Source organism: Trichosurus vulpecula, chromosome 2, assembly GCF_011100635.1.
Source record: "Trichosurus vulpecula isolate mTriVul1 chromosome 2, mTriVul1.pri, whole genome shotgun sequence".
Lineage (NCBI taxonomy): Eukaryota > Metazoa > Chordata > Mammalia > Diprotodontia > Phalangeridae > Trichosurus > Trichosurus vulpecula.
In genome coordinates, this window is record NC_050574.1 from 303,760,988 (window position 1) to 303,782,175 (window position 21,188).

Consider the following 21,188-nt stretch of genomic DNA (forward strand, 5'->3'; position numbering starts at 1 on the left):
CCTTTCCCAGCCATCACCAATCTCACAAAAACTTAAAAGAAAAGATAAAATTAAAAGTACACCAAACCACAGGGTAGGCTGTGGCCTATGTTTTGAGGCCCATTTCAATTATCCTTTGTGAAAGTCAACATCTACTTTCTTTAACTGTAGGATCCTTAGAAAGTGGTCCAATCTCACCTCTGGGACCTCTGAAGTCTTCAGAAGGAGTATTTATCAATATAGCAGATAATACACACAAAGTGGGACATTCACAAATATCAGAGTGAAGATACAACTGCAACAAAGCATGCCCTGGGAGAGGTTGTGCCATACTTCAAAAATGTACAAAATTATTTTGAAAGGGAGGGAGGGAAGGAGAGACAGTGAACAGAGACAGCATAACAACACAAAATGAACCCACAGCTGTTATATCATTAAATCCCAGAGGAAAAGAAAGGTGGAGGTATTCCCTAAAAGAAGTGAAAAGAGAAAGTATTTCTAGAAGCCTCGAGGACTCAGCAGGGCAAGTCACCAGTATCCAACGGTTTTATCTACAGATCCATTTAGTCAGTGAGAAGGCAACGATGTGAAATAAGAGTTCTGGGAGACAGGGAAGCCAAGGAATCCAAAGGGAAAAAATTCAAATCCAGGCTCCTCCCCAGGAGTGAGTTTCAGAGAAAAAAAAAATGAGCACTGTTGGTTTTTTTTTTCTTTTAGAATGACAAGGCTGGTGAAGAAGAATGAGAAAACTGGAGAACTTAAGAAGGCTTGAGGACAAAGGAGCAAGGGGAGGGGATAGGAGCACATTTTCTGGACAATGTCCTTTGTTCCATCTCTGCCAAGTTGTCGTCATCACTGCTGTTTTCTGTAGTTGTGGTGGTCCCCTTTCAGCTTTTGCTCTTCTTTTTTCCAAACAAGTGTCTGTATTTTGCATCTGGGATGATGTCAACATTGAGGGGAGAAAGGAGGAAGAAAGGGGTGCCTTGGAGTCTGATGTGGTGAAGGATCCTGGCATTCAGAGTCCACATTTCAAGATGATGTGGTAACCGTCATTGCTTTCAGCTACAACAAAGAAACAATAGACTTTTTCAAGGAAGAGGGCCAAAGGATTATTAAACATGTTGAAAAACCAAATTCCCTGCTATGACATTATAATCATCAAGCTTGACCTCAAAGCAGAGCTATAACGAGTCACCTCTCTACCCTCTCTCTCCAACCCACACTCCTTCTTTGCAGAAGGAATATTACTTACAACCTCAGGCTTCTTCAATGCGTTCATTAGTTTTACTAAACTGTTTTTTCTCTCTTTGTTATAAGGGATTGATCTCTTATGGGAGAAATAGGGAAGAGGGATGTGCTGGGAAATGTAGGTGCCATAAAAACCAAAGATGTCAATAATTTTGAGAATCAAAGATTCTCAAATCAAAATCAGAATTTTGAGAATCAAAGATACTCAGTTGATCTATAAAAGCTTAAGTATTATAAGTTAACCTTGTTAAAAAAATTGGGAGGCAAAACCCTCTGTTGTACAAAGAGTTGACACATTAGTTGATACTTCCTCCAACGCATTTTGTAATAACCAAGGAGCTTTCACCCTTTGGTCTACTATTACATTACAGCTCATCAACAATAAACCCCAAAAGATATTCAATTTGAACACAAGCCCACAAGCCTGGATAGCATACAAAAGTCAGAATGAGGGCAAAGAAAAATATTAATAACTGAAACTATATACCATGAGTCTAGGTAGCATACAAAAATCAGAATGAGGGCAAAAAAATATTGATAACTGAAACTATAGACTACAACACTGTTTACTGGGTCATCACATTCTGCTAAGGTATTGGCCAGGGGAATAAATCTATTATGTGGGCCCCCTAAGCAAAATTCTAAAAGGGCATTTCCTTCTAGCCCATCACTCCCAAGAAAAACCCTTGTCACAAGCTCCTAACAACAGTCCTATAGGCATTATGTATGACACAGTTTGCATGTGGGGAAGTATAGAGTAGAATCTGCAAGTTGGCTGAATATATAGTTTCATTTGCTGGAGCTTTTTTTGTTGTTCTTTTTTAAAAAATTATTCTTGCCATGCTGTAGTAAATAACAAGGATTTGCAGGAAGCTCCTAAATGTACTTCCAATGTTGTCTCTCGGATCATCTCACAGATGCTTGCGGAGCTTCCGATGTCATCACTGGAATGGCCCTCCCTCTCAGGCATTAAAAGCACAATAGTGTGGCTTTACCAAAATAAGAGGACTGTTGGTTGTTCAGAGTCAAACCTCTGAAAATATAAGACATTTATTTCCAGGCTATTTTAATTAACCTATTCCTAAGAGAGGATCTTGCAGGTAAAAAACCAAAACAAACATGGAGGGTTCTTAGCACCCACGAGTTTGATTCAGAAGAAGTCCACCAAATAACAAAGCTGTGACTTTTCTCAAGCTAATGTCATGATTTGTGGAAATAAACACGTGATTGGTTTCTTCAGGTCACTTATGGATGGATTCATCATTAGAAAGCTACACGTGTAAGCCCATATTTTGAATAGTTGTTTCTATTCTCTCAAATTTCATTCAAAGGAACTATTTCATGTATTTCTATCTCTATCTACTATTTTCAAGTTCACAAAGACACTCTGATATCCAGGGAAGAATGAAAAATTCTTTTCCTAAGCCCTCTCTCAAATTTTAGAAGTTTCATTTGGGTCAACACAATTTCACCTAACTAAATTTCTACATGGAGCTCCTTTCTCCCCTGGTAGTATTTACCAGGACAAACCCACTGACACCATGTGTCTCCCCCACCACACACACACACACACACACACACACACACACACACACACACCCCAGATCTCTCACGAGAGGGAGTCTCAGACCTAGCTAGGTAGGTGTCATTCCTTGTTCCCAATTTCAATATGCCCTAGCTATTTCTTCTGACCATTAAACTGCAATCAAAAGTACTTTGATTTTTTTTTTAAGATAAAAGAAGTCATACCTTTTAATGTGCTGATAACAAAACAAGATTCATCTTGGAAATTTTGTACCATCTGAAAGACAAAAAAAGAAAAAAAATGGCACCTTTCTATCAGCAACCCAGATATGTAGGACAAAACCCAGAGAGATAGCTAACCTTCCATTTTGTAGTAATGACCATGCACAAAAATCTTAGCTATCTGTATGTAGATGTACAAATCAAGATTCCCAAGAAGGAAGCATATAAATGATAACGGAAATCTCCATGATTATGTTTTGGGGCAGGTAGATGATAGTCAGAGTCCTAGACTTGGAATCAGAACAACCTGAGTTCAAATCCTACTGCTGACACTAGCTGTGTGACCCTAACACTTTAAACTCTTTGTGCCTCAGTTTCCTCATCTGTAAAAGGGGATAATAATAGCAACTATCTCCCAAGGTTGTTGCGAGGATTAAATGAGATAATACATGGACAGTGTTTTGCAAGCATTAAATTGCTCTGTAACATCACACACACACACACACACACACACACACCCACCACCATCACCACCACTACCACCACACACACAGTTATAGAGGACAATTCTAGCGTTTTTCTCCACTGAGAAAAGCAGTAAAGAGTCCCAAAGAAGAAGCTAATGGCAAACCTACACCCAAGAGGAGAAAATGCTGCAACAATAAAGCTGTAGCCACTTAAAAAACCAGATTTGTTCTCTGCTGCTTCAATTTAAGGTCTGAATTGAACAAATATGATCCATTTACATCAGGGCCACCAAGCTGTCCAATGAAAGAATTCAAGCACAGCCACAAAAAATTCCCAAACATTCCCCTGCCTGCTGTTTGCTATCAGAGAGGCTTTAATTCCTCATCACCAACAATGGACATTAAGCAAATGCCCTGGCAGGTTCCAACGATGCCATTTAAATCAAGTCGGCCTAGAGGGAAAGACATGAGCTCAGTGCTTTGTCACAGACCTTCTTCCATTTCCAGGTTCTCCAAAAGTGGCATATGTAGAGCTGCGGTAAATGGTAGAATTAATTGCCCAGAGTGAGAGCTTCGCCATGGAATAATGAACAAGGAAATGTAACGTTCAAGCTCCCACAACCTCCGCTGGGAACATCCTCCCTCCAGCCAAGTCACCAGACTCTCGCTTTTCCTAAAATGCCATCTCCCATCACCTCCTTCAGGTCATCCTCCAAAGTATGGCTGATGCTCCACTATGCTACTCCCAAGTTCATTTTTGCTGTCAGGCCCTGGCTTTGCTCACGCACTACTCATACACCAAACAGTCCCAATTCTTTCCTTCCCCACAACGTAATATTCATTCATTCACATAACAAAATACTGTGCACCAGTTATGGGCAATGCACTTTGCCAAGCACTGTTAAGTAAACAAAAATAACTAAGATCCAATCCTGCTCTCAAGGAATTTACAATGTCATTTTTTTTTTGGTGGGGGAAGGAGGCTGCAGTGACTTTAGTGGTATGGACAACTCTACGTGGGGACAAATGTCCTTCTACCTATGTAGATTTGGTTTTAACTTAGCATACTAGGGACGCAGCAGAGATGCTAAGAGGTTAAGTGACTTCTGATAGAGTGGCTGTGTGACCTTGGACTAGTCACCTAACCTCCGAGTCTTCCAGGCAATTCTCTAATAATATAAACTGCACAGAAAGCTCTGACCTTCATTGGTAAAGGGAATTTCCTAATTCAAAATCCCTATACCAATCAAGTAATGGGTCTAGTACCCAACCCTCAACAAGAGAAATATTAAAATTGTTATCTCTATGGAGCAAGGTGTAGAACCAGAGATGATGCGCAAAGAGGTTAAGCCTTCGATAACATGGCCCTGGTTAAGATGCATTGGGGTCTGGGGAAGGATTGTGATCATTTCTGAATTTAAATGCTCATCCAGGCCCTTGGACCTTCTCTATTCCATCAGTCTTTACTTACCCATAAGGAGACCAAATAATGAACTGGGTAACCAAGGAGCACATTTGGGAACAGAAATTATCCCTAAACTCAAGGATCTTACAATCTTACAAGTAGGTGATAACTCTGTATGTCAGCTAACATAAGGGTAGGGATGTACATGGCAGACATCAATGCATAAGAAGGAGACAGCCTACACCATTTATTCTGATGAACTGAGAATCTGAATATTGATTCCATGCTTAGTTACTACGCAAGTTTACTCTCTTTCTCCGAGCCTCACCAGTCCAATCTTTAAAAGGGCAAAATGGCATTCTGCCATTAATGCTTTAAATCTACAACAAACTTTTTAAAAGGGTCACAAAACTCTCTGACTAAAAATGCAACAACCAAAGAATGCGAATATGATAATTTGGACTTGATTATTCCCCAGGATCCCCTCCCCCAGACCACCCCCCACCACACACATATACCCAATTCAGGTGCCTAATGATGCATGAAGTATGTTTATTCTGTTCCTCTTGTTTGCTCCATCTATTACTTTGGCTGTCCTGCTGCATGGCCATGAAAGCCCCCAAATAAAGCCATATACAGTGTTAATCAGTAACTTAAGTATTTCATTTAGTCCCCTTACTCCTAAAGGAGCCAAAGCAATTCCCTACCAGGGCTGCCTCAAAGCATTTTGAGATGATTAGAGTTGAAAGTTTCTCACTTAATCAGGAAAAAAAGGCAAGAAGCCTTTGCAGAATACGCACTGCCTGCTTAAATCCAGGCCACATTTGAATTCTGCCTTGTTTCACTTGCTTTAACCAGCTGGGTCTAAGCTTTGAACAAGATGTTATTCAATGAATTTCCTTCCAGGACTGTAGCTCATACAATTGCAGGGTCTGGGTGTTGGGTTTTTTGCTTTTGGTCTTAATAAATGGTGATTTGTTCTTAAAAGCCAAAGACTGGGGCTCCTCCTGGACTTGCTTCATCTCCACAACCTTGCAGACTTTCTTATTCTAGAATTATCCTGCATGGCCAAGAGCCACATCTTCAGTCATCCAGCCTGCAGTCTTCTTTCTTTTTGCCCCAAGTAGTCAGCATCAAGCATGGAAGCTAGCTCAGTGGTTCAACAGAGAGAATGTTGGATTTGGTTTCAGGAAGACTCCCACTTGAATCCTACCCTAGACACTTACTCCTTGTTTGACTTTCTAAACCTCTCTCAGCCTCAGTTTCCTCAACCATAAAATGGGGATAAAAGCAGCATCTAATTGTGAGATTCAAATGATAGGACATGTCAAGGGCTTTCCAAACTGTAAAGCCCTATATAAATCCTTGGCTATTAGCTTCCTCTGCAACCTACATAAGGACTAATTGATGTTATGGACACATGCTGGCCAAAAGAGCCTACGTATTTAAATTTTCATGTGGGCAATAATAAAATACTATGATATAAATGTTGGTTATAAAAGCACTTTCCTCAAAAAAAAAAAAACCTTGATGAAGATGGTGCAAATTTTATTATTCCCATATTGCAGACAAAGAGTCTGAAGGTCAGAAAAGGTAAGTTAGGCAGAGTCTAACAAATATTGGAGGTGGGAATCAAACCCAATCTCCCACGTCCAGGACTAGTGGTTTTGTTACTACACCATATTGTCTTGATGCTGAAATCCCAAGTAATCCCAATTAAAACTGGGAACTGAGCTCCATTGTTTGCTTCACAGCAGCTCAATCCATCGGTGTTAAGTTGCTAAAAGGACCACTTCAGTTCCAGTGTCCCACCTTCTAGGCTGGGCTATCTTCTCTGCCCATGAAAATCCTACTCACCCTTCAAGGCCAAGCTTAAATGCATTCTCCTCAATGAAACTTGACTTGACCACCCCTTACAGGAAGAGAGTAAGCTCTTCTTCTTTAAAATTTAGATAGATAGCACTTAATGGCCATACCATTCATTTTCACACTTTGCCTTATACTTCCTTTTATTGTAAATCGGATTTTTCCTGTGTAAGAGACAATGTGGTATAATGCAAAGAGAAGTGGCCTGACATTCAAGATCTCTGTACTTTTCCTTGATAGCCATATGGTCCCAGGCAAGTCATTTAAGGTTTCATGCCCTGCCTACCTCACAAACCATTGGGTTTTGAGGGAAAGGATTTTGAGTAGATGGGGTGCTGAAAATCCCATGTGAAATGGCAATAAATGTTCCGTTTCTAAGTTTGGTAAGGCAAACTTTCTCCCTAAACAAGCCCAGGTCTCTGAAGGATCACTCTATATTGAAATAATAACCATTATCATTTCTAAAAAGAAAAAAGTTGGCTGTAATCATGCCTACACCCTGTATTTACCTCCCCCCTACCTTTATTTCAGGCAACTTTGTCCAGGATCTCACCACAGTCCAAAGGTCACCCTAACTTAAGAGGAATAAAGGTCAGGCAGCTGCTGAACTCTGATACCTAGTGTCAGATGGTCCTTACCTCATTGCTCACCACTACATGGATCCCCGTTGGTCCCTGCCTGTAGATTCTGTTAATATGCTGAGGGGAAATGCTGTAGAGGTTTGCAATCTTCTCAATTAGCTCCAAAGTGGTCAGCTCTTCCAAAAAGATAGCATGGTACACTGAAGAGAGAAGAAACAAAAAATACTTTTAGCTAGCTCTTTTGAAAAGTTTGCTCTCTAAGGAATAAACTACTTCTAGCTAATTCCTTAAGTTAGCAGAAGTCCACAGATCCATGGAAAAAAATACCTTGCCTTTCTATTTTAAAGGATGGACACTGAGCAAAATGAAGAGAACCACTTATGTCAGGGCTATCCAACCTTAGGTTTTTATTGAAATAATAGACAATATATTTTGATTTGCCATTTAGTGAGAGCTCTGCGGTAGCTTGGCTTCATTTACTAAAGCATTTCTGTAAATTTCTTGCTTGTAGGCAGGCCGCATTTTGGACAGCCCTGATTTATGTAATAAAAACGACACTGTAAAAAAAAATGTTTTTAAAGCCTTAAGAACACTGGGCAATGCCATGGCCAATCACAATTCCAGGGGAATAATGATGAACACAAGTTCCCCACCCTCCTCACAGAGAGAGGCTAGACTTGACACTGCACAAAGAAGTCTACATTTTCAGACATGGCGAATGGGTGGGTTTGCTTTGTTTGCTCATGCTTATTCATTATCAAGGCTCTGTTTTTCTTTTTCAATGGAGGAAGGAGTAAAGAGGGAAAGCAAAAATATTGTCAAAAACAAAAATAAAAAGTCAATGAAACATTAAAAAGAAAATCTACAGAAAAGAACAGAAGCAGATTCAGACAGAAAAACACATACAGACAGAACAGCTTTGAAATAAACAGGGTGAAGAAACATATACACACTATATGTATGTATATATATTTTTTACATTTATATATATATATATATATATATTTAAAGCTAGTTATATATAATGGAGATTCATAGTTCCATATACAATCACTTTTTCTGTTCTACTTCACTCATGGGGGAGGGTGATGGGTACAAAATAAAATTTTTTTAAAAAGAATGCTTCCTGCCAAAAATATAAACCACATTACCACATAGCACCAAAGAATGGTCCTCCAAATTGCTTCCTGTAGTGGAATATGGTTATAATGAGTTTATTACTAGATATAATATTCCTGGGCTACAGGATATAATACATGACAGAGAGTCATTGCCCATCCTTGTTGCAAATTAGCAAGAGAACAAATTAGGAGAAAGGAGAAGGGACATGAATAAACCATTCTGACTTTTTCCACCATGTTTCTAGATGATTTTATATTGTTTCACTTAATGGATAATTTGGAAGGTTGGGGGCGGGGAGGGTGGGAGGAGAGTCAAAGAAATCATAAAAAAAATAATATTTGATGGCCAAACAAAAGCCCTGGAAAGAGTTCAGCTTTCCTGTTCCCTTCTTATACTCCTCCCCTGCAATGCAAACAACACCCAAGCAGGTACTTTAGGTTATAAAGGATAAGAATTGCATGGTTTATTACAGAAGCTGTAATCTAATTAAAAGAGCATTTACTCTGGGTCATTCAAGGGGATGTGAAAGTTGCTTGGTTATACAGAATCCTTCTTTGATGAATAATGCCTTTCACGTTCATGACAATTTTAGACTTTTAAAACCATTTTCCAAGGGAGCTGGGCACAGTAGACTGAGGACTGAACTTGAGAGTCAGGAAGATCCTAATTCAAATTCTCTACCATTTTATTAGCTGTGTGTGCCTGACTGTAAGCGAGTCACTTAACCACTCTCAGCCAGAGTTCTCTCATTCATAAGATGGGAGCAATGTCAGCACCCGCCTTGTAGGACTGCTGTGAAATCAAATGAAATAACATATGTAAAAGGCTTTGTAAATTTGAAAGCCCTATAGAAATGTTAGCTGATACATAAATAACAGGCACTGATATTATCTCTCTCATCACCTCCACTTTGTTACAAAAAACTTTTTTTAAAAGAGAGGCTTCTCAGAAGGAAGAGAAAAGTAGGTATGATCCGTACTTAAAGAGAGAGCTTCAATAAAACATTTTTAAATGCAAAAAAAAAAAGATAAAAGCACATTCTAAAAAAGACAAGTTATCTCCCTGCCTACCACTCAGATAAGAATTTATCTGTGGTCATTTGTTAAGCATGATAGTCAGTTACTTTTTTTTTTTTTTGGAGGCTGGATTTCCTTACTTCATCTAATCCCACTGCTGGCTGGCAGGGAACCTTTAAGCTTTAACCTGTTTTCTTTCCAAACTGGCTGGTTTACTTCTCCTTAGGTAGCCTGGCAGCCCTCTTCTCCCTAGGGCTCACCATATTGGTGCCCAAATTAGCACAGACATTCAATTGGCCTTCAGCCCTACCGCTGTTCAAAGCTTCCAGCCTCCATGGATCCACCAGCCTCAACCTCCTCAGCAGCAGAGATTACAGGCATGTACCATCCTCACCACGGCTGGTTACTTTTCTATCTTCTTTTATATATAGAAGATTCTTTCTAGCTCCATCTTTTAGATTACAACAGATGAAATGAGAATATAAAAAGGTTATTGGGGTTTTTAAAAAAAAATGCTTTTTGTTCATAGAGTACATGAACTATTTTGAAAATTTTAACACCAAACATTTCTGGTAGCTACTTTGCCACTCTGAAAATACAGAGGTGAAAGGCCAGCCAACCTCCAGAACTCCAGAAATAGTTGTATTACATTAACTGGCTAAGGGCCATAAAGTTACTTGAATGTCAACCATATATTTCAACAAGGAAGGCACATAAGCTAGAGCAAACAACTGGCTTTCCAATATTTAACTACTCTTTAAACTGTAGTAATCTAGGGCTTCTGATCCACGTCTGGTTTAGCTGCAAAGTCCCTGTATTTATCAGGACTACCTGTCTTTATTCAACTAGTCAGTGAGACTGGTGGAAGAAAAAGAAAATCTACTTTTTGGGCACCTTACTCAACACCAATGACTATAAGAGGTCAAAGAAGCCTATCAAGCATAAACTTTGGGACAAAAATGTACAACAACCTTAGGGCCCAATCCGTATGTTTGCCTTACAGTTTAAGCCATGTGATAACATGTCCTTTGTCACATTTTAAGAAACTCACCCTTCCCCAACTTCATAAATGGGGTCCAAGAAGAGCATGTTTTAACCTGAATTCCACTTTCAATAAATGGAGACACGTAAAAGTTCCAGTGTACCTCTTTAAGAATTAACAAACACCTTTCTGTCCCTTTTTCTTGCAGCTCATTGCAACTAGTCAATTGTCATTTCTAAGTCAAAGGGAAATGGCTCATCATTGATGGGGTACAGAAATGAGGTCCCTAACTAGAAAGGGCCACTTTGGGGATTCTCCTGGTTGGAAGAGATGATCTGAGCATAATAGTTGTTAATACTTCTTAGGAAGTTTAACCATTGTGGCTTATGTGTTCCTACATGTTTATTCAACTACAAACCCACAACTAACCTCCCTTTAGCCTTGCCACTGTTGTAGTGGGAGAAAAATGAAGCTCACTTAAAATGAACAGTCCACAGATTTCTGTCAAATTCAAGGAGGATGATTATAAATCTGGGGGAACAACTAGGCAGTGTCGATAGTCCATTGCTCTGTTCCCAGGAATATACCAATTAAGCATCATTTTCTTCATGAGCTTTTTATAAGCTTCTTCATTAACTAGAACATAGTAATGGACCACATATTCTTCATATATTACAATGAAATGAACAATGACCTGAGGCTCAAGAGCCCCAAGGTTGATTCCCAAACTTCACTAGATATGTGACCTTGGGTAGGCCACAATGACATTTAAGGGGCTAGTTTCCTAACTTGTTTATTTTTTCCAAGACCAAAACATATGTATTTCAATACACACACAGATATCTCAATATATGCCCTGAAAAAGTACATACCCTAATTCACCAACTACAGTTCAACACACAAGTGATTCCCAACACACAGGCTGAAATACCTCCCAGTATAAATACACATCCATATACCAACAGCACATACATAGCCTGATACACATAAATTCCAATACCCACACTCCAGAACATGCCAGCAAGCATACCTAAACTCTGGTGCAGTCGCCAAACATACATAAACACATAGTTGTTGAGTCATTTTGGTGATGTCTCTGCAAACCCATTTGATGTTTTCTTGGCTGAGATAATGGAGTGGTTTGCCATTTTCTTCTCCAGCTCATTTTAGATGAGGAAACTGAGGCAAACAGGGTTAAGTGACTTGCCAGGGTCACACAGCTAGTAAGTGTCTGAGGCTGGATTTGAACTTGGGAAGATGGGTCTTCCTGACTCCAGGCCCAGTGCCCTATCTACACTATACTCCCTAGCTGCCCTGTACACATAGCTGGATTTAGTAATGACTTTTCTCATGAGTAGGTATGAACTTGAAAATTCTCTCCTGGTCTGTAACGTTACCAAGAGGATTGTGAATGCTTACTGCGCCTCTATCTAAGGCAATCTAACTTTCTGACCTGCTTTTTTAGTTTCCTAACTTGTAAAATGGTTGAAGTCTTTTAAAGGCCATTCTGGCTTTAACAATCTTAAGACCACATGAAACTACATTTAATAAGACTTCCTATGACATAAGACTTAAGTATTAAGGAAAGAAAACAGATAAAATCCTCCTGGAGATGACTTTTTTTGCCCCCAGTAATAGACTTCCTTCTCCAGAATACCACGCCAAAGAACAATCCTCTGCCTGTGCTTATTTATCTCATTATTCCATCTACACTTGCCACACCGCTCACAAACTGCCCTTTGTCTAAAGAGATGAAGATGATGAACGAGAATCTCTAGTCAAACTGCTCAGCCCCTCCAAACCAACTTACCACACAAATTGCTGTCACCACCTTCTCTCTTCTGCTGAAGATGAGACCTGTTCTGCTCCAGTTCCTGGCACACATAGATGGTCATCTTTGGCCTTACATTTCTATCAGCAAAACAAAACAAAACAAAAAACCAATAACAAATGTAGAGGAGATGGTGGTGAGTTAATTTAATTCTCTGTTACCACAGTAGGGAGAACAAGAGCAAAAAGACTTAAAATGTCCTGGAGAGGACTGAGAGAGAAAAGAAAAAGACAACTGGATTATTTTAAGTGGCTAAGTAGTAGAAGGACGTTGAACTTCTATCTGTGAAGAGAGTTGGCAACAGGAGACAGATACCCATCTCTCTGGAATGGCTTAAGAGTGACCCTGCTTAGAAAATAAGTGGCCCAAACTATCTTGCTACATGTCCCATGAGTGAGCCAACTGTCCAGATTCCTAATTGTCAAACAAACACATCTACAGATACATAAGTCCCAAACTGAAGCAGAAAGACAACAGGGAGGAACCAAAGAGCTTCTAAAGGACTAGTATATTTGCCCTTTAGGTCACCACCACTGCATAAAGCTGGCCTGGAGAGGGAGAAGAGCCCAGAAACAATGACATAACATTTGAGCAACTGGATAAAAAATAGTGTAGGGCAGCAAAAAAGGGTGACAAAGGCTGAAGTCAAATTTGGAGCAAAGAAACAGTCAATATAAGCATCAGTTCTGCCCTGGAACTTCCCAGTCCTAGACCAACCAGCTTCCCCAGTTTGTATATAGGCAGGCTCAGGGTACATGGTTTTGTTCACACCAACGATAAAAGCTCCAGAAATCTTCAAAAGGTATTGCAATTTCTAACTGCTCCTGATGTGTTAGTTTGAAATAATCACACACCTGCCTTTGATGGCATTGAAGAGCCGGATCCCATCAGCAGGGCCACAGATTTGAACAAAATCTTCTTTGGACATTTTTAGTAAGTCAGCACCTAGACATTAAAGAACAGGCACCCACAAGTTAAAGAAAACAAAAAACCAGGAAGGAGCCATAAGTCTTTCTGTAGCCAACCTAATTTTTCTCTAATACCAGGGAGGCAGAATATAACTGAAAAAGTTAGCTACAAATTTTAATCTTTAGGTTTAGGAATGGATTTCTTATAATGAGCACAGAGAATCTCCTTCTTTATGGATCTTATTATTGGCCAAGTACCTGCTACACACAAGGGACCAAGCTAAGAAGACATTTTGTGGAATACAAAGAACAACATGGCACAATCCTTTCTCTGCAAACTGCCTATGGTCTACTTGAGAAGACAATACCGAACATAAGACTATACACAAACAAGTTCTAAGGGAAAAAGTTTATAAGAAGAGGGCGAGTTTGTCCCACAGGTGGACAGTTACATAAAGGAGACACCATTCATCAGCACTGAGAAAACTGTAGAGAAAGGAGGACAGAGAAGGAACACAGAGGTGAAGCCTAAAATTCTCCAGACACACCAGAGAGAAGATTTATGCCCTTAAATAGAATTCATCTAATGACAACTCCCTTTACTGCAATGCAATTCTCTTTAATTCCACAAGGATTTGCTGAGCGCAGCGTCTGGTCCAATCTGAGTGGACATGAATATACATACAACACAATTAAGGAACATTACATAGAAATTAACTACTCTCTAAATGTTTAGAATCTTTGGAATAGGAGGAAATAAAAAGACCTGAGGAGGGGAAAAGTCTAGAGGGGAATGAGGCAAAGAATAATTTCAGCATATATAAAAGTAACAAAGATAATATCTTAAGAAGTATTCTCGGGGAGGGGGGAGGAGAGGGAGGAGTGAGAAAATTTGAAACTCAAAATCTTATAGAAGTGAATATTGAAAACTAAAAATAAATTAATTAAAAAAAGAAAGAAATATCCTCTGGATTAGTCCTATGCTCCATTCAAAGCAGGACTCTGTTTTTGAAGGGTGGTGATATAGAGTTCCAGGGGAGGTACCAAGAAATAGGGTAAATTATGTATCATTTACCCATGACTTTATCCAAACTTTTCTCAATGTCTTTTTTTCAGCCACCATCATCTACCTTCAAAGACCCTTGAAGCACTATGTGATGAGCAGTTTGAAATGTAAGCTTTCTTTTACTGTTATTACTTCTTGTCTATATTATCGTGCCCTAAGAAACGGAAACTATATAAATTCAGAGAAATATGGCTACCCTTCTATGATACAGAATGAAATAAGTAGGGCTAAGAAAATAACACATGCAATGACTACAACAATATAAACTTAAAGAACAACAAATCAGTGCTGCTTAAAAAATAATGACTTGTCTCCAGAGAACAGATGGAAGAATGCACCTCCCTGCAGAAGGTCATATTTCTGGGTTATCCCTAAACCCTTTGTGTGCTGCTCCTGATTTGTTGCAAGTTTTTCCTTCCCTGGAAGTCTTTAAGTACCTTAAGATTAAGTATCTTCCAGATAGGGTACAATAAGGGTTCTTTTGGGGGTAGGGATGGGATATGGCACTGAGACCTCTTCCAACTCTGAAATGCTGTGATTGATATCATAGCATGTATAATGCATTCTATAACTACAAAAATAATCTACATACACCCGAGGAAAGTACATAGGGAACCATTTAACTCACCAGAGAAACTTGAGAAGAGTCTACAGAATGGAGAAAACCTATTGCGGTAAAGCCACTGCTGGGCATCTTGAATAGAAGCGGAAGGAAGGAGGTGCTACATTGCAAAAAGAATAAGAGGCCTTGAAATGAACTGTTCGATCAGTGTCCTAAAAGAGAAAAGCAGCACATTAAAATGATCTCAAATACTTACATCATTGCTGATAGGCAGAGGCTCCACTTGGTGAGTTGGAGAACTGTTGCTAAAAAATTTGCATAAGATTAGGAAAAAAAAAAGCATTAGGGCAAATCCTCACAGTACAGCATACTAGTTATCTAACTATTGTGCTTTCTAAAGAATTAACTAAGATCTATCTTTCCTATCAGGCACATCAACCTTGATAACAGTATTGTTTTTAAGTAGGGCTTACTTTAAATAAAATGAGACCAAAAGATTTTTCTCACAAAAGTGAATTCTTTTTTTTTCTTTTTTCTTTTTTGGCGCGTGTGTGTGTGTGTGTGTGTGTGTGTGTGTGTGTGTGTGTGTGGTCAGAGAGAACTGATTTTAAAGTATGGATCTTTTTTCTCATTTTAAAGTATCTTTAAAGTATTTCTTAATACTTTAAAGTGTTTTTCTCATTTGAAAGTATCTTATTTTGAAGTACGAATCAAAATCCTGAATTAACCCTTTGGTATTTGGCAGAAGGTGCTGGTAAATTAAGTCAAATGGATAAGCCCTCCCAGGCCCAGGTAATCAAGTTACAGATACTTGAGGCACACTGAGATTCTAGTTCTGTTTGTTTGGGTCTGGATTGCATCAAGCTATAAAATTTCTCTCATAAATGCCCTGTTTCTGGACATGTAAATTGAATTTTAGACCTTTTAATTCTATGCTAACATGACAAGGGAAGTCAAAGGTCTTCCACCAATATGAAATTCTCTTACAATGAAAATAACTATCCCCTTATTTATTCCTCTGTATGTAGAATTTTGTGCATCATGCTTCTTCTTCTTGAATTCCTTGTCTCAGCATCAAATGAAAAAGGCCAAGTTTGTGGTCAAACCAGTTTCTCTAGTAGAAAACCACTGCCTTCCTTCTTAACACAGACCCCCAAAAGATCATACAGATTTTAAATTTTAGAGTTTGATCTCCTGACACAAATAGCTATTTGGGCACACTTACTTCTTGCACTATAGTTTCCTCTACACATAGCCAATCTATTCCAATCCTGAAATGAATCCAGAGAGACAGAAACATCATTCTCTGGGCTTCATAGTCCCAGCAAGTTGGAAATCAGGAAATGAGAAAACTGAAACTCAGTCCAAATTCTAGGATAGCAATTCAAAAACCAGGAAAATGGATCCATGACTGGGGATGTTCAGTGAACTACCAGGCATTTTTAGAGATGAATGGAACTATAGAAACCATTCAGTCCAACTCTATTTTGTAGGTGAGAAAACTAAAGCACTGAAAGGTTGATCAACATCCCCAAAGTCACATAGCTAGAGCCACAGTAACCCAGTGTTAGATAGAGGACTAGAACCCAGGTCCCCTAACCTCTAGTTAACTACTCTCTTCCTATTATTTATCACATTGTCTCCAATACCTGTCCTAAGGGAGAGCAAAATGTTAAGGATTCAAAGCCCATCGTTAGTGACAGAAGTAGAGCTTGGGGTCTATTTTCCCACGGACCTTATTTAATTAATGCCATAAATATGTAGCACAAATGATCCAAGTCAGTCAATGACTAGCAGTCTATATGTCATCTTAAAGTATACTTGGACTCTGCGTTTCCTAAGGTTTTTGATGTCCCTCATCATGCTGAAATAGGCTCCAAAAACTAAAAAGCAATATCTACTTGTCCCTTTTATTAGCCATTAAATAAGAGTAATACAATACTTTGACTCAACCATTCTCAAACCCATCTCTACAAAAGAGACAAATGAAGATGAAGAAATAAACCTCCAATATCTTTCCACATAATCCCAAGGAAGGAATTTCCAGACGTACCCATCTCCCAGGCTGAAGCTGTTTGGAGAGCTGTTGTAACTCGGTGATGGGACATTGTTTACTTGGTAAGGAATATCTGGCCACGGAGAACACTGTTAGAACAGAGCAAAGAGTGGCAGTGACCCAAGTGTATTTTGGGGCCATTGAAAACGCAGATTTGGTGCCGACACTGTATTTTCTCCTTTTTTCAAGGGAACATTCAAAACCAAACATGAACAGTGTTCTCTTCTCTACCTTCCCTCCCCACCAAGTAATGGTAGGAGAAAAGATGCTGAGTAATGCACCTTTCAGATTAAGTATGAAATCTGAAATACAAACCAAATGCAAAGGATATTTTGTGCTGATTGGGACTACCTTTTTCCTTTAGGTAGTCGCATCAGGTTGTTTCATGTCAGTGTTATTGTGCTATAAAAAAATGGTGGCAAGAAATATCATTCCCGTGTACATAACTAAGAACGTGAACTCAATGTGAACTGATCCAACCATTCTGGAGAGCAATTTGGAACTATGCCTAAAGGGCTCTAAAATGGTGCATACCCTTTGATCCAGCGATACCCCTACTAGGTCTATAACCCAAAGGGATAATGAAAAGGGGAAAAGGACTCACATGTACAAAAATATTTATAGCAGCTCTTTTTGTGGTGGCCAAGAATTGGAAATTGAGGAGATACCCATCAATTGGGGTGTGGTTGAACAAGTTGTGGCATATGAATGTAATGGAATACTATTGTTCCATAAGAAAAGATGAGCAGGCAGGTTTCAGAAAATCCCTGGAAATACTTACATGAACTGATGCTAAGTGAAATGAACAAAACCAGGAGAGCATTGTACACAGTAAAAGCTATATTGTGCAATGATCAACTTTGATAAACTTAGCTCTTCTCAGCAATACAATGATGTTTGACAATTCCAAAAGACTCATGATAGAAAATGCTATCCACATCCAGAGAAAGAAGGGTGGAGTCTGAATGCAGATCGAAGCATATCGTTTTCGCTTTTTTTTGTTTTTTCTTTCTCATGGTTTTCCCCCTTTTATTCTAATTCTTCTTTCACAACATGACTAATGTGGATATATGTTTAATATGATTGTACCTGTATAGCCTATGTCAGATTACATGCCTTCTTGAGAAGGAAGGGAGAAAAAAATTTGGAACTCAAAATCTTATAAAAGTGAATGTTGAAAGCTATCTTTACATGTAATTGGGAAAAAATTATTAAGTGGAAAAAATTAAAAGTGGCCAAAAAAAAGAAAGTGAACTCAAGTTACATGGCGGCAGATGACGAATATATTGTATTTTAGTGACTAATATGGAAATGGAGCCCAAGAGACGACCACCCTCAATTCAAATCCATAAATATTTAAGAAATTACTGAATGCATATTGTACACAAGACACTGTGTGAGTACTTAACTCTCTCCTGAAAGAGCGTACAATCTTATTGAGATAATATTAATTAATACAGGAGTCTCCTAAACCCATGAAAAAGCATACAGGTTTGGCCTTTTAGGAGGACAAAAATACTGTAGTTCTGGTTATCTGTTCCTTTCCTTCCTTATAACAGTGTTTCCTTGTAGAGAGTCAATCTGTAGCATTCCTTAAGCTTTACTCTTACCCTCCAAACTACAGAGACAGTAAATATTTAACTACACAGCTAATGCGGGTTGGAATTTAATGGTGCCTAATTCTATGACTTGCAAAGGCAAGAGGAAGCCTAATGAGTAGATGTGACTATGCCTCCCTCTAAGTTGGTGTTTTACAATAGGACTTCCTAGCTCAATTACGGTAAAGGTAGAGATTTTACACAAAGCAAATGAAAGTTGGGACTGGATTAATCGAAGACACAGAAGTCACTTCCTGGAATGTTTATTGACTGACCCGAATGACTAATAATACTTAATGACTGCCACTTATCAGGCTCTTAGCATAGGCTACCTTTTACTGTCAGTTGTCTTTGTATACACATGCCTTGATCTTCCTCCACTAGACTGTAAGGTGCCTGAGGACAGGAGCCATGTCTTGCATTGCCAGTACCAGTGAGCACAGTCCTAGCCACAACACAGATGCTGTTGCTGTTCGGCCATTTTTCAGATATGTCTGACTCTTCGTGACCTCATTTGGGGTTTTCTTGGCAGAGATACTGGAGTGATACTTTGCCATTTCCTTCACCAGATCATTTTCCAGATGAGGAAACTGAGGCAAACAGGGTTAAGTGACTTACCCAGGGTCACACAGCTAGTAAGTGTCTGAGACCAGATTTGAACTCATGAAGATGAGTCTTCCTTGACTCCAGGCACAGCACACTATCCATTTTGACACACAGCTACACAACATAGATAGCTACTCAATAAATATATGTTGATCATACCATCACTGTATCATTATATGTCTCCCCACCCCCCTCCAAAAAAACCTCTGGGCTAAGCCCTAATCCTTCTGATCCATTATTTCTCTTGGGGCCTTTACTCAAGCTGTTTCTAGTACCTGGAATATTCTCCTCCTTATCTACTTATTCAAATCCCACCTATCCTAGAAGCAAGGCCAAGATAAAGCCCTATCTCCTTAACAAAGCCTTCCCTGAAAACTCCACCTCATGTTGATCTGATTCTCTAATTCTAAATACTACATGGAAAATCCTAGAATCTTTAGGAATTAGAAGGGAATCTCAGAAATTATCTTGTCCAAACTGTACTGATTTTGCTACACCATCCCACCAGCATTTCATATTCTCTAGTTTGCCAGTAGTTTCATATCTCCCAACCAAAAGTTAGGAGGGGATCCTGTGGGTAGGGACTCTCTTGTTTCTTTTGTAACTTCTACAATATTTAATACAGTGATAGGCACATGGTAATTACTTAAGAAATGTCTGTTAATTGACCAGGACTGGAGGCTAGGGTGGGTGTTAGTGATAGAATGGAGAAAATCCAAAGGAAAAGAACAGGGGATGACTAGGATTCATGAAAGTAAGAGCCAAGTAGGTTAAAAAATATTTCTGATTCTAGGGAGTGGCAGGGAGGATACATTTAAGATGCAAAGTGAATCCTAGCCACTAAACATTGGGAAATCACCTTCCTCCTAGGTTATTTGGGTCTAAGACCCCAAGGGGAACAAGGTACTAAATATTTAACCTTAATGTGGTTTTTTTGTTGGTTTATTTCCTATTTGCCCAAATGCCAAAAGGGCATTTTCACAAGAATCTAAAACCAATTAAGACTCCACAGTTATGTCCTAAAGGCATTCAGGAAGGATTGATGGTTTCCTAACCTCCGTGAGGATTGTAGTTTCATAAGATGGCTGGTATTTCTCCTTCTCCTGTGCTGTTCTCTTCTCCATTTTCTCTCGATCTGTCTTCTGTTTCCGATCTGCTCCCTTTGGCTGCAAATATAGAGCAACAGGTCTTTGTTTAGCCAAGACAAGCAAAGCGTGGCTAACTGAAATTCAGACCCCTTGACATCTACCAACCAGGCTTCAAATTTCCCTTGTATTGCACACTTCAAGTGGGGATTTGGAAGACCCTAGCAGGCCAATTAGAGAAAGACACTCGGAAAGCAACCCTGCAAATGGTCATCTTTGGAAGAACAATTCTAACCAGTGGCATTGTTAGTTAATTCCAAGGGCCAGCTGGGAAAAGAAGAGTGTCAGATACATTCTTCTTGCTTGCTTCAAGTCTTTCATCATAGAACTAGAACCTGGATTGGAAGGAATCCCAAAGTTCACCTGGGCCAAGTTCCTGCTTAAAACATAAATCTATAACATTCAATTCAAAAGCATTTATTAATGTCTACCATGTGATAAACACTGTGATAGGTGCTCAAGACAAAAATGAAACAGCCCTCAAGGAACTTGCATTCTATTAGAAAGAAACAGTACATTCATAGAATTTTAAAATACAAACTATGTGAAAGTAATTTCTGAGGTGGAGGACACGACCAACTTGGGGGATTGGGATTGGATTCCTATAAGGGCTGAGCTTTGAAGGAAGGTAGTGATTATCCAGATAGTCCACTGCTTAACCATCTCCAGTAATGGCAGCCACATGATATGATACAAGGGGACACTCTACTTGCAGACATCTCTGTTCTTCCTTGCTATTCACAGGATCACAGCATTGTAGCTATGCTGGGAGAGACCTTAGGAGCCACTGAGTCCCAACCTTCTCATTTTACAGATGAGGCTACTACTGAGGCACAGAGAGGTTACATGATGATTTGTGCAGTGTCAACAGCCATTAAGTATCTGAGGTAAGATTCACACCCAGGCCTTCCTTACTCCAAGGTTAGTACCCTACATGATGCTTCACGTAATTGTTTCCCCCCTCCCCAGATCCCACTCCCAAATTTGTTTTTTACTCCAGCCTA

The 21,188-nt window shown here is 39.3% G+C and overlaps 1 protein-coding gene across 1 annotated transcript in view; it reads right to left on the reverse strand.

Moving 5' to 3' along the window:
* Positions 1–676: 676 nt before the first annotated feature.
* The window catches only part of TFCP2L1 (transcription factor CP2 like 1), a 47,299-nt gene continuing 26,787 nt past the window's right edge, over positions 677–21,188 (reverse strand). Inside the window, exons 7-15 of the mRNA XM_036746388.1 lie at positions 20,095–20,205; positions 16,833–16,924; positions 15,036–15,084; positions 14,846–14,939; positions 13,098–13,188; positions 12,223–12,323; positions 7,350–7,492; positions 2,977–3,028; positions 677–1,041 (exon numbers count right to left, since the gene is read on the reverse strand). Of these exons, the coding sequence (XP_036602283.1) occupies positions 995–1,041; positions 2,977–3,028; positions 7,350–7,492; positions 12,223–12,323; positions 13,098–13,188; positions 14,846–14,939; positions 15,036–15,084; positions 16,833–16,924; positions 20,095–20,205 (780 nt within the window). The 3' untranslated portion in view covers positions 677–994. The remainder of the gene's footprint in view (positions 1,042–2,976; positions 3,029–7,349; positions 7,493–12,222; positions 12,324–13,097; positions 13,189–14,845; positions 14,940–15,035; positions 15,085–16,832; positions 16,925–20,094; positions 20,206–21,188) is intronic.